We start from the raw sequence: 16,054 nt of genomic DNA, 5'->3' as shown, positions 1-16,054 counted from the left end.
CATGAAGGAGAAGGCTGCAGTTAAAGAAAGCTCCCTTGAGAAGGGAACTGCCAAAATGAGGTCATCCCACTTTTCCATTTCCATCTGAAAACCAAGAGATGCTTTTAGGGGGTAAAAAAAAAAGTTTATTTAAATGTTTTGTTTCCAATTTGTACACACATCATCAGTAACTGACAATTTGAAGTCGAGAATAGATAATTAACTGGGATACAGCTCAGACTCTGGTGAAAGTCCAGGTCACAACACAAGTTTAGAGACTGCCAATTCCATGTGATTTGGAGCAATAATTTTGTAAACATTCAGATCAGCTGCCACTGCATTTGGAATGTACAGAAAGACACCTCCAAACATTTCACAATCTGCAAAAGGCCTGTTCAAATTAAAGAACTTTTTTTTAAAGTAATTCTTGTATTTTGAAAGAACTGTGGCTGCTCCTGTTGTCACCCTCCAGCAGGATCAGCTGGAGGGTGACAACACAGGAGCCACCTGCCCTGGCCCTCTGCCGAGGGATTTTAGCAAAGATTGGGAGAAAATGTTGTTTTACAGAGCACTGATGCATTTCAGAAACACAGAATGATTACAGTCCTTCAGTTTTATCAAGCACCTGAGCCCAGGCATTTGCATTTCTTGTGAAACACGATTTGGAACATTTCAGTGTTTTTTCATCACCGAACACACACCTCTCCTACACACTCACAACAGGAGGATCTGAAACTCCAGCAGCTTTTTTTTTAAGTTTTTTTTTTTTTCTCTTTAATTAAAAAAAAAATCTAAATAAGCCTTTTTTGCACTGATTTTACTTTAAAAAAATGAGATTAGAACCAAATACAATGTGCATATTCATTGCATGTGAAGTGTAAGGGCACAGCCACAAATGTCTTTTTTTTTTTTAAAGTTTTTTTTTTTAAACAAAATATCATTTTTTTAAACCAGGCCACGTACTCAACATGGTCATCTTACATTCAGCAGTTTTGTACTAAAAATACTTCTGTGCAGGAAAGCCCAGCAGAAATTTACATATGCTACAATGTTTTACATGTATTTACATGGCTCTGTCTTCCCTGTGAGAACATCTAACACCTGCCCCAAACTATTAATTGTTACATGGGAACCAACTTAAGACCAAACAAAGGAACTACTCCACCTTTTTTTACAGAAACTGATAACAAAAATGTGGTTTAGAACTCCTCAGTGCAGTGGGCACACAAAGGATTTGGGGGAGCTTTTTTGGCAGTCACCTGGCAATGCAAGCTCTTTAGTTGGCACTCATGGAGATTCCTGGGAAGCACAGCTGGATCTGCCTGAGGAGTTCTTCCACACCCTTCCAGAACATTCCAGATGGGAGTCACAGGCTTGAAACGCTCACCTACCACTGCAGGAGTGCCACTAAAGCTCACAGAGACAGGGAAGAGAATCAGCTGCGCCTCCCCGTGTGCCCAGGTAGAGGTTTCTGCTCTGCAGAGTGTTTAGCAAATCTCACACCAGTCTGAAAAGCAGCAAATAACCTGACTAAAGTTTTCAGTGCGTTTTTAGTTTCAGTTCATGCTGCATTAAGTTAGGTAAAAGGTGGCTTTCTAACAATTCAAAGCCACAATTCCAATTTTGGCACACAGTCCCATTCTTAAATACAGTAAATGGTGACTGCTCAGGATTTGATTGATTTTCAAGAAAATATCTATTTCACAGTGAGGTGAACACAGCACTGAACTTTTGAGGTAAAAGATGAGGGGAATGTAAACTTTCACCCCTCTCCAAGTGACTAACTACATGCAGCAAGAACACCTGGTCCTGGCACACCTGGAGTTTGGAATAGCAATGCTCAAATCTGAAACCCTGACAGTCAAAATCACTTCTGAAAATCACTCAAGTTACACCTCAGGCCTGGACTTTCAGTAAGGTTTTGAGCTGAAATGTCATTATTTCTTTATCAGAAGGTTTAAAAGAAACAGGTACCCAGTGGCTTGGTGGCTTAGGCAGAACACTTGGGGAGGGTGGCTCACTGAACTTGGCTCCAGCATAGTTCTGGTTGCTCTGAGGGGTGAACAACAGGTTGTGATTGGACAGAGCAGGATTCCAACTGGGATTCTTGGGGAAGTGAACGTTGTTATTCCCCCCTTTCTGCATGGCCTGCCATGCACCAGGAGAGGAGCCGCAGCCGTGGCCTCTTTCCTTCTTCACGTAGGTTTTCATCTGAGAATTGGGGTCTTTGCTCTTCTGCCTGTTTTTAAGTTGTTGATGGTTCTTGGTGGTATTTCTTGACTGGGGAACGGGAATGTTGTATCTTTCTCCACCACCCATCTTCAACTTAAATGTCACCTGTAAAAACAAGTCAGGATTAAGTCTTTATTACTCTTTATTTCTTTAATAAAGTATTTCAGAGAATGTTTAGATTTCAAGCGAAGGGACAAAAGTCAACCTAACCAAAACTCGCTCTAAACACACCACTTCTCTCCTCAGAAAAGGTCTAACTGGAGGAATAGGACTGACAAAACCTTGCTCAGAAAACGCAGAGCCAGATTTAATCAGTCAATATTGAGTGCAAGAGACACTTAAATTCAGCCTGTTAGCACCTAAAGATTGGGCAAAGTTTGCACTGATAAAGCCACTCCCCAGACTTCCTAGTAAGTTTGAGAATTGCTCTGATAAAATGAACTGAAAAGCACCTCAAGGAGCAGATTTCATGCAATTCCCAAAGCCCAGCCCAGACACCAGCACAGCATACACAGCACTTCCCTGCGATGTTTATTTCCCCTCTCCCACCTCCATTTACCTCTCAGTGGTCTTCTCCGATTCCACACTCCCCAACTCTTGCCCCCTTTCTTGCTTCCAAGCCTGAAAGAAGAGGTGCTGCCTTGTGCTGGACTCCTTCCTTTGGCTGGGAATAGAAGTTTTCATGGGCTGATCTGCTGTCTTCAGCCAGGGAGCCGAGCCCAACATCAGATTCTCGGCACAGAAGCTCCAAGGGAGAAGTCCTGCTGCAGAAACGCAAAACAAATTTCAATTCAGATTACGGAAACAATTGTTTCACTTTGGGGTAGGAAAAAAGGGCAAGGGGAAATAATTCAGAGTCAGCTGGGTCTATGTTAAAGATGAGAACATGCTACACACAAAACCCCACCCAAAATCACACAGCTTCGTTTTTCTCTACTTACATAAAGTTCACCACCATACTCAGCATATCCCAAGTAACAACATTTTGCTCATGCTCTGTCTTACAAAGCATTTTAACAGACAATCAAGAACTTTATCCCTTTCGTTTCAGTAAAGAAAAAGTAAAGTACAATGGAAAATACTTTGGGAACTGGGACCAATACAGGAGGTGCCCACAATGTCCAAACCCTTCCCCAGCCATCACAGGGCTTCATTTGTCATCTGTCAGCTGTTTCTTTAACCTTCGGTAGTCAAATAATTCCTTAAGTCTTACACTAATTTCCTGTTTTGCTCATGGCTTGTCTTGTCCTGGGATCTCTGAGATTTTAATATTGACGCACTCGGGTCTGTTCAGCTCCTGTCACTCTCCAAACTCAGCAGCCCCCTGCCCATCCCTCCCAGAGCTCCAGAGGAGCCGCCCATCTCCATTTCCAGCTTCCGCCTTGTTTGGACTGAAACCAAAAGCCGAGATAACGTCACCGGCCCCGGCCCAGCTCTGCTCCCGCTGACCGGAGCTTCTTCGCCTCCGAGCTTTGTCCCTTCTCTCACCAACACCTGGGGGAGCCGGGACCCCCCTGTCTCCCCTTCCCCAACAACGGAGCACAACATGGCGGCGGCCGCGCCCGGCCCTTCCCGCACCGCTCCGCCCTTACCGACTTCTGTCCGCTCCGCTCGCCCACAAGCACGGACACACACACGGCCCTCCGGGAACCGACCCCGCGCTGCTCCGCCGTTACTATCCGACCCCCGCCCCCAGAGCTCGATCCGCTTCGCTCCGCTCCACACCGCCCCTCACTCTCCCTCACAAAATGGCGGCCGCGTCCTGCGCCGTTTAACACCCTCTCGCTCCTCCCCCCTCCGCGGGGCCGCGCGGCCGCAGCCAATGGGAGCGCGCCGCTCGCCCGCTCCGCCAATGGGAGCCAAGCCCCGCCTGTTGCCAGGCGGGCCCGGGGCAGAGCGGCCGCGGCGCGCGGGCGGGCGGGGCCGTCATTTGAATCCCCTCACGAAGGGCAGCGCGGGAGCGGCCGCCGCTCTTTGTCCCGCCCGGGCCGGCCCCGCCACCGGGCACCGCCCGCGGGCCCCCCGGCCCCTCTCCGCAGCCCCCCGGACACGCTGCCAGCCCCGCCCCGCCCGCGAATTAGCACAACAAACATCGTAGGGACCGCCCGCGCCAGCTGCCGCTGGGGGCTTCAAAGAGGTGAAATAATTAACCAGAAAAAAAAAAAAAAAAAAAAAAAAAAAAAAAAAAAAAAAAAGGAGAAACGCACAAAACAGCCCGCTGTGCGAGCGAGGGACGTCGAGAGAAGGGATTCAGCGAACAAAGAGTAAAATCCAGCCCCCCGGAGATGGCCGCAGCGCTCTGATGTCAAATGGACGGTCTCGGGTTTGTTGAACCCATTCCCCAGCCTGCATTTAGTTAAACTATTTAATGTTTAAATTTAAAGTATTGAAAACGACGTAGAGGGATGTTTCTGGTCAAAAGACAAGGAAAAGATTCCCCAGGTTTAAAACAGCGCAGTGGCTGCAGTTTGTGTTTATATTCACATTCTCTTATTTTGCCTCAAAGGATCATTTTGAAGAAAAAAACCACAAGATTTGGCTTTTACCATGTGTAGGATGATTAAAAATCAGGTATACGTAAGAAATTTGCACATGTGGGAGTGTTCCCTGCCCACCACTGAGAGGCCAGTCTAGCATTGTACACCACATTAAAGCCTGAAAAAAGGAAGTTTCAAGGAAAATGGAAAAGAACGAGTTCAGTTCCAACCCCACCAAGTCAGGGCAGTATCTGTTAAAAACAACAGATGAACATTCAGAGTTTTTATTTTGAAGTAAAGACCCTGGTTCCATTGAGTTACCCTGCATTTTTAGCTACAGGAAGGAAAAAAATCCTGCTTTATCCCTAAAACAAAACTGATTCCTTACTGACCTGATGTTACAGGGCTGTGACCCAACTCAGGACAAGGTAAAGACTCTAAAAAGGAGTTTGTATTCATTGTGAACTTATTTAAAAAGCCAGCATATATTTTAATACACAAGACATGTTGACATACCCAAGCCCAGACCTTTGTTCCTATTCCTTATTGTGTGTTAGCACAAAGCCAGCTGAAATTAATTTGTTTTCCTCCCTTTGCTTTGGATTTCTTGGCACAATGTAATGGCTGAGGTCCTTATAGCAGCTTTTTTTGTCTTTAGATGTAAGACAACAATATCTGCTGTAAGCCTGGAAATTCCACTCATTAATTATCAACTCTCCTACAATGCACATCAGCAGATTTCTGCTTTGTTTCTATCTCTAGTGTGTTTATTTCTGCTAAAACACAATCTCACCCCTGCGTGTGGATGTTCTCAAGCCAGGACATGTCAGTGGGATTAAGAAACAGCATTTTGCAGGCTGCAAATGTTCTGCTCTCTCATCTGGGGAGCACAACAGCGTGTACTTTTCAGTTCAGAACAAGGATTACACAAGGTCTGGCTGTTTGTCCTCACTATCGTTGAGATAATTAAAGAAACATCTTGTCTTTCTGAGCTGGTTTTGGGGTCAGGCTGACACATTTTGCCTGGGGGAGCAGGAAATGTCAGTGATAAGCCATTCCTGTACTTGTGCAGGAACTGTTCCAGTGAAACAAATTGAGCCATTTGGAGGCCGAGCAGGAACACTGAGGGTATTTTTTAAATCAAAGGGACAAATACCCCAAACACCACAAAGTCCAACTTGCAAAGTTCTGTGTTTCACTCTTCAGCGGTTAGAGCCCTGGGCTGGTTTCCTCCCCTGCAGTGGAAGGCAAGGAGATGTTCCCAGAGCTGTGGAAACCACAACAGACAGAAGCACTTGAGTTCCTGCCACGTCCTAAAGACACAGCACAGACTGAATCCTGAGGTTCTCTCTCAATCCTTTATCATCACCACCCGAGATTCCTTCAACAGGAGCTACTTCACTCCTTCAAATGCTCATTTTTAAACCCTCTTCCTTTTCAAAGGTCTGGATGTAACATTTGTGACTCCTAAGCATGTGACACTACATCGACCTCAGGTACTCATGGGCAGACTGGGATATTTTAGCTGCCCTGATGTCCTGCAGCCCTGCAGGTGCTACAGACCCAGTTCCAGAGGCAGAGCCCTCAAACACAGTGCTTCCAAACCACCCTGCTGTGCCACGTGATGACACAGACTCGGTGACCTCCACTACACCCTCTCATAACCTGTACACAGCACAGACAGGAGTTTTCTATTGTGCAAGTGTCTGCTCTGTCTGGATTATTCCACTTCCTCCAGGTAGTCCAAAGACGCCTGCAATAAATCCCAGCTTCCCTCGTGTTCCCAGGGAGCTGCATTACCCAAATCATCCTCAGCTCCCCACCATGCTTCTGCTGCCACGGTGACAGCACCTCAAGGATTTCCCCAACCACCTTTATTTTTCACTCAGCACCTCCACTCCCTCTCGCAGCAACCATTAATCCAGCCCAGGGAAGCAGCTCCATCTGTGCTGGCACTGCCACAACTAGCAAGTCCCAGTGAAGACAAAGCCTCCAGAGCTTCATTAGCCCCAAATTAAGATGCTCCCAGCTGTGGCTGAGATGGATCTCAGCGCACACGTGCTCCTGCCCGAGTGTTTCAGTGGAGCTGCTGAGCGTGGATGCTGCAGGAAGTCTGCAGCACGGATGACTCATTTGTTAAATCAATAGTGAACCATTGCCCCAGTTTTATTTCACAGTGACGAGTTTCCGGCAGTGGGTGACTTTCAGTAAACCCAAGATGTTTACTTTTAGTGGTTCCAAGAACCCCGTGACACACTTGAAACTCGTTAGACGTTTCCATCTGAGCCAAACATTAACCAGATCGTTAATCTAAGTTTCCTCATGAGGGAAACATGCATGTTTTCTTTAAAATCTGCATGAAAGCACTGGGTATACAGTAGTGTTTAGAATATCCTTTATTCTGCCTGGCAGAGGACCCGTGTTCATTAAATAGAGCTCAGGATATTCACGGCAGTGAGCTACAGGAACTGAGCAGGCATTTGAACCTCTGCAGGGTAAATAGAGAAGAGGCTCAAGAACCCAAACAATGTGATACAACTACACACTTTAATCCCTTAAATCTCCTTAGAAGTATATTGATATAAGCTTTAGACATGAATTAAGTTGGTGTCCACCAGCACCTCAGTTAGATCAGCTCCAGAACATGGGTTCCCTCCTCTGCACTGCTGGAGCTCGTGACTGTGAGATCACATCCAGCACTGACTGCATTGTGCATTGGTGTGTGGGGCACAGCACCCAGCAAACTGCACTCGGAGTGAAACCACCTCGGACACCAACAGAGCACTTAGCCAAACCCTGACCCTGGGGGGTTTAAAGGGCTTGTGCTGAAGCAGCTTTGTCACAGCTGACAGCTTTTCCCACTCTGGAAAACAAACACATCCAGGCACGACTGCCGAGACACACCCTGTTTTCTGCCTCAACAGCTCCGCGTTCGAACCACACCGGCTCTGAGTCACAGAGCCCTGCAGGAGCCTTCAGCCCATGTAAATCAATATGCCTGGTTCACGTCCTATCAGCAGGGAAAACAGTTTTACCTGAACGCTCCTCCTTCCATAAGAGCAGCAGAGGTGTTTGTGCTGCAGGCCAGGGCACAGGAGAATCCTTCGGACAAGCCCTGTTTGTTCTCAGGAGCTGTGCTAGACACGGCAGTAAATCTGAGGGGTTTTTCTGAGCATTTTCTCTAGGAGTGCAGAAGAGAGTCACTCACCGTGGCTCTCTGAGTCACACCTTATCAAGGTGAACGGGGCCCGACCCTCAGCCCCAATCTGCACAAATTCAAATTCAGCCCAGCAAACAGAACAATCAGAGAAAGAGGAGCAAATCCCCATCCTCCCACAGAGCACAGACACGCTTCCAGCAGGGGCTGGTGTCTGAGTGTCCCATCACATGCTCTGTGTCCCAGCACAACCCCAGGGCTCTTCACTCTGCTCTGGAGACAGAAACTCCTGCACTACTGAGCAGCACCACGCTCACAGTCCCTTTCCCCAGCGCCTGCACAGCATTGCTTCGACCCTGGGTATGGGGTGTTCCCAAAGCAGGGTTATTCCAGCAAAAAACCTTTACATTACAGGAATCAGCTTTGATAGTTTTCCTTTAGTCTGGCAGGTCAATTTTTGCTATAAATCAGAGTCAAAAGCTTCTAACTCTGCTGCCATAATAATATTTCTGTCCTATAACACATTCCTGTGACACAACAGTTCTCCCTGCAGACAGAGAAAACTTGGGTCCGTGTTTCACAGGATGCTGCTGGATGTGAAGCTGTGTTCCCTGTCAGGGCAGGGAATAATTTGGAGCTGGGTGCTGCTGTTGGAACTCAGGACCAGCATTAAGAATCTTTCTGTTTCTCACCTGCTCTTTACAATCTCGTACCTCCTCCTGCAAATTTCTCCGTTTGGAACGGGAATGGAAGAATTGTTTTTTGAGACAGAGCTGACAACCCATCATCTCCTGTGCTTACACCACAGCCCGTGATGCCTCTCATGGTTATTGCGGTTTCCAGACCTCCTCCCAGCCCCGGAAGGGTCGGGCAGGTCCCTGCAGAGCCAGGGAACCCCCTTTTCCCGGCCGGGGGCCAGGAGGAAGCGCTGAGTTCCCAGTTCTGCCTCCTTCTCAAGCTTTCCCCGGCCGCTCTCCGGGTTTCCCTGGAGAGGGCAGCCGAGCACCGCTGAGCTCCGGCGGCTGCTGCGCACCTCCTGAGCCGCACACGGTGCCCAAGGGGAAGGAGGCAGAGGCTTTTGGAGAGGACAGGGTGTGACCGCTCGTGATGCCACTGAATGAGGGAACTGGGATCCCAGCAGGAGGGAAAGTTGAGTTCCCAGCCGGAGAACCGAGTTGCTGGTGCTGGGATAGGGCTGTGGGGTGGCTCTGTGGGTGGCAGAGAGACGTAAGGAGCATCCAAGGGCTAAGGAGCATGTCTTTGCTTCACCTCCAAGGCTCCCCACTACAGCCTCTATGGTCTACATCCAACCACAATGTGACCAGTTCCTTTGGGATTTGGGGCCAGCTTGCCTGTCCCCACTGACCGGTGATATTGTCCCTGGTGTCACCGGGCAGGGAAAGCTGTCCCTGCTTTCCAGCGGCACCAGCACAACCCAGCCCCAGGCAGCCGCTACCCAGCCGAGGAGGGAAGTGGTTACTGGAGGAAGGATGGATGAGAGCAAGTACAGCAGCGACCACAGTCTCTGCAGCCCCAGCTCCTTCCTGACCACAGGGATTGTGTAGCTGAAGACCTTAAGGCATTTTCCTTCCACCTGAAGAGAGAAAATCATCTTGTTCCTCTGGCATGAGCTGGCTGTGTACAGAGAAATTCAGGGGCACAGGTGAGGTTTGTGCTGCTCGTGGAGCTGTAGGCACAGACAGCAGATTTCTGAGCTTGCCCTTAGACCTGCACACAACCAGGTACATCCACATTTTTCCACATCGGCCTCCTAGCTTCTTTCCTCCCCATACTTTTCTATGTTCCCAGAGAAATCAGGAGAAGAACCTGAATGTCTCTTGCCTCAAACTCTGCTGTTACATGGAGAAACGAGAGAGACTGGGAGGATTATTTCAGCGAGCCGGAGGGTTTGGGTGGTTGTAGATGTGGCACGAGCAGGCAGCAGAACACAACACCCAGAGGAGAAGGGAGGAAGGAAAGAAAGCCCGACACACATTCTCCAAAAGAATGTGACAGAGAGCAAGGAAGCAGAGGAAGGATTCACACTGATGGATTTCCAACACAGGGGAATAAGCCAGAATGGTTCAACAAACCCAGATGAAACCAGAAGTGCCGTGAGAGGAGAGGGAAGCAGGCACTGTCTACAGCTGCACCAGCTGCCCTGAGAGCCGGAGCGATGGGAAGCCCCAGAGCATGGGTGGGGAGGTGAGTGGTTTGTATTTGCTGACCCACAGCATCCTGCAGCCCTGGGCCCTTTTTCCACACTGGAGCACATCACCCCTGAGAGCCCTCGGTGCTGCCATGCAGAGGGCAGGCTGGGGAGACACTGCTGCTCAGGGAGATTCCCGGGATTCACTGTCAGCTATTCAGGATAAACTGCAAGGCAATGTGCAACAGAGGGTGGGAAATTGGTTTTTAGGATGGATTCTTTTTTAAGGAGAAGGTGAAAGGTAAGTGCTTCATAGCAGGCTGTGGGTTAACTCTTAACAGCTGATTTTGGGAATTGTTCATGTTGGATCAGTTCATCAGGAACTGGAGTGACAGGACAAGGGGGAACGGGTTCCAAGAAATTCCTCCCTGTGAGGGTGGGAGGCCCTGGCACAGGCTGCCCCATCCCTGGAAGTGTCCCAGGCCAGGTTGGATGGGGTTTGAAGCTACCTGGGACAGTGGAGAGATGGCACTGGATGGGCTTTAAGGTCCCTTCCAACCCAAAGCATTCTTTGATTCTCTGTCAGAGGTATTTCCAAATGTCTCACTGGGATATGATGCTGAGTTCAGTGTTTATGATGGTTTTGGTGCAGTGAGAGCAGCTCTGGTTTGCCCTGCTTTGTACCCAAACTGGCACTTGCAGCTGCTCTGCACCCACCCTGTCCTGGGTTTCACTGTCCCCTCAGGCAGTCACACACGGGCAGAGCTGATAAATAATCAAATCATCTTCAGTGTGACATTTGAGGCAGACAGATCTTACATCAGGGAGGGAATTCCACTTGGTGTAATTTAATGTGGTCAGCAGGACAAACCAGGGTGAACAGCTAATTCCAAAATAATGGAAAAACTTCTGCAACTAAACCAGGAGATCACTTATAAACTAAAATGTTTGTAAAGCAAAAGATACTTTGCTTCTTCAGCAACTGAAATTTGTAAGCATTAGTGACAGTTTTTTGTATAAATCACCACACTTGTTCCTAGTAGGTGATCATTTAAGACATTTTATTATATTGTAAAGCTCAAAACCCTCAGATATTCTGAACATGAAATATTCAAGAGCAGCGCTTTCAGAGTGCTGCAGGCACAATGCACTGGCTGATTGCAGCAGGAAAATTTAATTTTACATTATCTAAGCAACTGGTACGTAACTTTTTAATCAGCAGGGTGCTGTGGTGGCTCTGTGAAGGCAGAACCCATCCCAAGTGAAGCAGGAATGGTGCTGCTGCGTGCAAGGCACCGCCAGCCCGACAGCCAGAATCAATCGCAGCGAGGCACTGAGAAGGAAAAGGACTTCTTAATTTGTAAATTTAATTTCCCCCAAAGCCAGTTGGAGCTATTAGGCTGGAGTGAGTGGGCCAGCAGCAGATCTGATGGGAGGGGAGGTTTCTCTGCTGCCCTGGGCACTGTGCAGTCATTGGGGCTGTATCAGGAATATGTTGCATTCCCAAGTATCTTATCTGGGTTCTGTTGCTAATAACTCACTCCTTGTTCATTCACTGTTGTTTGCTGGGGCTCTGCTCTTGTTGCTGGGGGGGTTCCCTATTGCAAGGACACAATATTTTGGCAAAATATTCCCTACCCTGGGCCTTCCTGCTGGCAGGAGATGCTGTGCTGTGATCAGAGAGTTCATCCTGTGCAGAAGCCCAGTGAATCTCAGCTCAGCTGCTGCACTTCCAGGGAACCAGCCCCTCTGTGCCACAGCCCCTGGAGCTAAAGGAGGGCCAGAAGGCACTTGGCTCTTTCTTGTTGAGCTGAGCTGTCAGCCCATGGGGCTGGGACTCCCTGGGCTTGCCAGGCTGGATGCACAGCCATGCCTGGGGCTGGAATTCCCAAGGAGGTGGGGATGCTGCTCTTGGAAAGGGGGTTTCCACCCTGGAAGTGGAACTTGTCCCATGGAGGATGCTGCAGGTCAGCTCTCCCGCAGGAACCAGGTGTGGGCTGGCACTTTTCCCAGGAGCTAAGCCAGGCAGGGGGCAGAGGCCACGGACAAACAAATCCAGGGGCCCATCTGACAAGAGGAAAATGTCCCCTGTGCAGGAAAAACCAGCTTTGGGGCCAAAAAAGCAAAAAAACAAGGGACAAGCAGTGCAAGGAGAGGAGCTCTTGGCACTGCCCGTGTTTTCATGCTCGGGCAGAAGAGATGTTTTGCTGGAGCAAGCCCTGTGCTTCCCTCATGGACACTGAGCTGCAAGGAGGGTCAGGGGGAGCAGAAATCTGTCCTTGTCATTCAGCCTGAGACAGGACATGTGGGAAAGGAAGATTGGGGCTGGCTGATTGCTGTGAGCCCAGCACAGGACTTTATCTGACCTTTTTCAGCTTAGTGGAGAGAGCTGTGCCAGGACAGGCAGCACAGGAGTTATTTTAACATTATAAGCAGATTCTCTCCCCAAACAGCATAACATCAGTGATGGCATTTTGCTGCCTTCACTCCCTTGCCTGGTGTTCAGTGGTTTCCAGGCTCCTAAGGATGTTAGTTGGATATTGCACAACTGCAGGTTTGAGGATTTATGATGGTCCTGGGAATGCTGGCTTCAGGTAATGGCTGCCAAGGTGATGCTGGAGGCTGCTTAATGAAGAAATGTCTTGGTTTGGATGCTGGGGTTTGGCTGGGGAGGTTTGGAAACTCGAGGCAGTTGCTGCTCCAGTGGTCCCTGGTGAGCCCTGCTATATGAGAAGTCCATCTGTCTGCTAAATCCATCTCTCTCCAGAGGAAGGGATGTTGTCAGGTTTAATAACAGCAGTTGGTAATTCCTGCTGCCTGTGTGGTGTTCCTGGGAAGGGCTGCAGGAAGGGAGAGCGCTGAGATCTGAAGGCAACATCCTGCTCCTGTGTTGTTACCCCATGCAAGAGCCTGATGTAAGAGGAGGGCGGCTTGCTGCAACACTCAGCCACACATCAGCCCAAAATCCAGGACTTCTCCAGCCTGGAATGCCAAGAAATCCCAATCAGGATTGCCCTGCTCTGCTTGTAACCTGCACTGAACTCCCTGCAGCCACCGATGTCCCAGCCCTGACAGGCAGCAGGAGTCAAATGTGAGGCTGGGGCTCTTCTCTGTTACCTCCTGAGCAGCCTCTCGAGTCATTGCGGGTATTTTGCAACTCCTGAAACACAGGAAGAGAGATGAGTGTCGGGGAAGATCAGTGGGGAAGGAAGTCCTCAGGCCAGTTCTAAAACCCATGTTTTATAAACCCATCTCTGCTGAGATGTCACGGACAGAGGTTTGTTGGGCAGTGCTGGCTGTTGTCACCTCCAGCAGCAGCTGCATTTCACACAGCAGGCAGGGGAGCCACGGGTGGAGGGGTACAGGTGGCTGGAACCCACAGCCCTGCCCCTGCTCTGTGGCTGTCACACACCCTGGTCCATGGCTCGTGTGTTTGGGACATTTCCTCTTTCACAAGAGAGCCAAGGGCAGGGAGGGACAGTGACTTGTTTGTTCTGGGGGAAAGGGAACGCTGTCAGCTCAGTGCTCTCCTCCAGCAGAGGGAACTCACCATCCCATTGCCTGCATGAGGGATCCTGGAAGCTTTTGGGAAGGGGGATCCTGTTCCATGGGCTTGGGCACAGCATTTTGCTGTAATCCAGGCAGGTTTGGGGTATCCCACAGCTGCTTCTTCACCTGCTCTCTAACCCAGTCAGGATGACCTTGTTCCCTGAAATCCAAGGCTGTACAACTTGGTTTAAACACCAATGCAATCCAAAGAAAGGAGAGAAAATAACACCTGAAGGACAGGTTATGAAGATGAAGGGGGTTAAATGCATTGAGCTGCAGAACTGCAGAGAAAAACCCAGCTCTTGCTGCAGAGTGCACAGCATCTGCCCTGTGTAAAATCAGGCATTTCCCTCCATCACACCTCTGCTGATGCTAAAAGTATTGATAAAATTAACCTAATCCTGGGTATGGACAGGGGTTCTTAGGCTCAGGTGGTCTCAGTCCTGCATGTCCCCATTTGTATGTCCAACCTGTACTCTAATCGTCCAACCTGTACTCTACTCGATCTCTAATTAATCTCTAATTATATCTGTTAATCATTTTGACTGTGGCACGTGGAAGATGGAGGGGGAAACACAACTGCAATGATCTTTGTAAAGCTGCAATGGGCCAGCTTAAATATAAAACCAGTCTTGTTGTTTTATATGTTCAAGCATCTTTGGTGAGGAGTAAATCCTTCAGAGTGCACTTTGTGTTCCCAGATGAGCTGCACTGAGTCCCTGGCAGAGCAATAGCTCCCATCCTCCTCCATCCAGCCATCTCCCAGGGCAGCTGCAGGGGGACAGGCTGTTCTGCAGGGCCTGTCTCTGCCCGTGGCTGTCCCCATGAGCAGTCCCTTCCAGTGCTGCTGGCCCTGAGCAGTGAATCCTGGAGGAGTGCTAAGAGTTGGTTCAGGATTTGTAGAATTCTCAGCTTCCCTTGCTGCTTCCCTCTTGTGGTGAGGAACCAGGCTGGGAGACCCGGGTGGTACATCCTGGGCTATGAGAAATGGGCCTCAGCCACACAACCAGTGGGACAAAGCCTGGGAAAAGCATGGAAGTTGGCTCCAGCATTTGGGCTGTGGACCTGAAAGCAGCTCTCTGTGGGCTGATTTCATTTAGCTTGCTTCCCTCTAAAGGGAAGGAAGTCTGGGCTGAATTTATTGCTTGTTAAGTCCTCTTCACCTCCACCTTTTTCAGAGCATCTGAAGAAATGAAGAAGGAAGCAGAAGACTCTCTGTGAGCTCCCAGCTCCAGGTAACCACCATGGATACTTGCAGGATACCTGCAAACACCTCCAAGTGCAGTGGGAATACCATGGAGTGCTTCATGGTGCTCAGCACGCAGGCACAGAAGATAAGCATTGGCATCCTGTGTGGCCTCTTTGGGACAATGTGTGTTTTTGAGAACTCCCTGGTGCTCTACCTGATTTTCTCATCCCCTGGGACCAGGAAGAAGCCTTCCTACCTCTTCATCGGCAGCCTGGCCCTGGCTGACATCCTGGCCAGCATCATCTTTGTCTGCAGCTTCGTGAACTTCCACGTGTTCAACGAGGCTGGTTTCTCCAAGGAGGTGTTCCTGCTGCAGCTGGGAGGGGTGAACACGTCCTTCTCGGCCTCCCTCAGCAGCCTGCTGCTCACAGCCCTGGACCGCTACATCTCCATCAGCCGGCCCTCGGAGTACAAGCTCCTGATGACCAGGAAAAGAGCCTGGACAGCCCTGGCGGTGCTCTGGGTGACCTGTGCCACCATTGCTTACCTGCCCCTGCTGGGCTGGAACTGCTGCGTGCTGGATTCCACCTGCTCCGAGCTGTTCCCCTTTGTGGATGACAATTACCTGTCGGGCTGGATCTGCTTCGTCGTGGTCCTGCTGGGCTGCATCATCTACGCCTACGCCCATGTACTCTGGAGGGCTCGCCAGCACGTGGCCTACATGGAGAAGCACCAGGCACAGGCAGGGAAGCAAAACACCCGGATGAGGATGGACGTCATGCTGGCCAAGACCCTGGTGATGGTGCTGGCTGTCCTCATGCTCTGCTGGTCCCCCGTGCTCGGGCTGATGATCTACAGCATCTTCGGCAGGCTGAGCGATCACCTGCGCAAGGTGTTCGCCTTCTGCAGCACCCTCTGCCTGCTCAACTCCATGGTGAACCCCATCATTTATGCCCTGAGGAGCAAGGAGCTGTTCTCCTCCCTGAGGAGGGTGTTCTCCCACTTCAGGAGGCAGCTGAAGGCTGCTGAGGAGAGCCCAGAAGCAGAGAGCACCCACAAGTCCTCCGTGATAGAGACCGTCTGCGAGGACACGCACACCATGTAGGGAGGTACCAGTGGGAAATCCACCCACTCAGCCTGGAAGGAACAGTCTGGATCACTTTTCTTTTTATTTTCTCTTCTGATGGGAGTTGAGGGATCAGCTGTGATGTGGAGACAGCTCCTGCTGATGTCACTGTTCGATGCTGGGACATAAAGTGCACAGAGTTTGCTCTCAGGCACAGGTTGGGATTGTTGGGGTGTCCTGTGCAGGGCCAGGACTG

General features: G+C 49.8%; 2 protein-coding genes across 7 annotated transcripts; one reads left to right on the top strand and one right to left on the bottom strand.

Moving 5' to 3' along the window:
- Positions 1-102: 102 nt before the first annotated feature.
- Positions 103-3,918, bottom strand: PNRC2 (proline rich nuclear receptor coactivator 2). 3 transcript variants are annotated; one of them, XM_053964780.1, is made up of 3 exons: positions 3,804-3,918; positions 2,771-2,975; positions 103-2,316 (listed from the first exon to the last, which is right to left on the bottom strand). In XM_053964780.1, the coding sequence occupies exon 3, from the start codon at positions 2,296-2,298 to the stop codon at positions 1,876-1,878; it is 423 nt and encodes a 140-aa protein (XP_053820755.1). In that variant the 5' UTR covers positions 2,299-2,316; positions 2,771-2,975; positions 3,804-3,918; the 3' UTR covers positions 103-1,875. The 3 variants fall into 3 exon arrangements, with proteins under 3 accessions (XP_053820755.1, XP_053820756.1, XP_053820757.1); XM_053964781.1 differs by having other exon boundaries at positions 2,771-2,972; XM_053964782.1 differs by lacking the exon at positions 3,804-3,918 and adding an exon at positions 3,425-3,684.
- Positions 3,919-4,040: 122 nt separating this feature from the next.
- Positions 4,041-15,851, top strand: CNR2 (cannabinoid receptor 2). 4 transcript variants are annotated; one of them, XM_053964768.1, is made up of 3 exons: positions 4,041-7,672; positions 9,911-10,050; positions 14,722-15,851. In XM_053964768.1, exon 3 carries the CDS (start codon positions 14,788-14,790, stop codon positions 15,835-15,837), a length of 1,050 nt encoding a protein of 349 aa, XP_053820743.1. In that variant the 5' UTR covers positions 4,041-7,672; positions 9,911-10,050; positions 14,722-14,787; the 3' UTR covers positions 15,838-15,851. The 4 variants fall into 4 exon arrangements, with proteins under 4 accessions (XP_053820743.1, XP_053820742.1, XP_053820741.1 ...); XM_053964767.1 differs by having other exon boundaries at positions 8,429-10,050; XM_053964766.1 differs by having other exon boundaries at positions 4,041-9,508.
- The last annotated feature ends 203 nt before the right edge of the window (positions 15,852-16,054 follow it).

This window comes from Vidua chalybeata, chromosome 25, assembly GCF_026979565.1.
Source record: "Vidua chalybeata isolate OUT-0048 chromosome 25, bVidCha1 merged haplotype, whole genome shotgun sequence".
Lineage (NCBI taxonomy): Eukaryota > Metazoa > Chordata > Aves > Passeriformes > Viduidae > Vidua > Vidua chalybeata.
The sequence above is the reverse complement of the archived record's forward strand: the minus strand, read 5'-3'. Positions and strand labels throughout refer to the sequence as shown.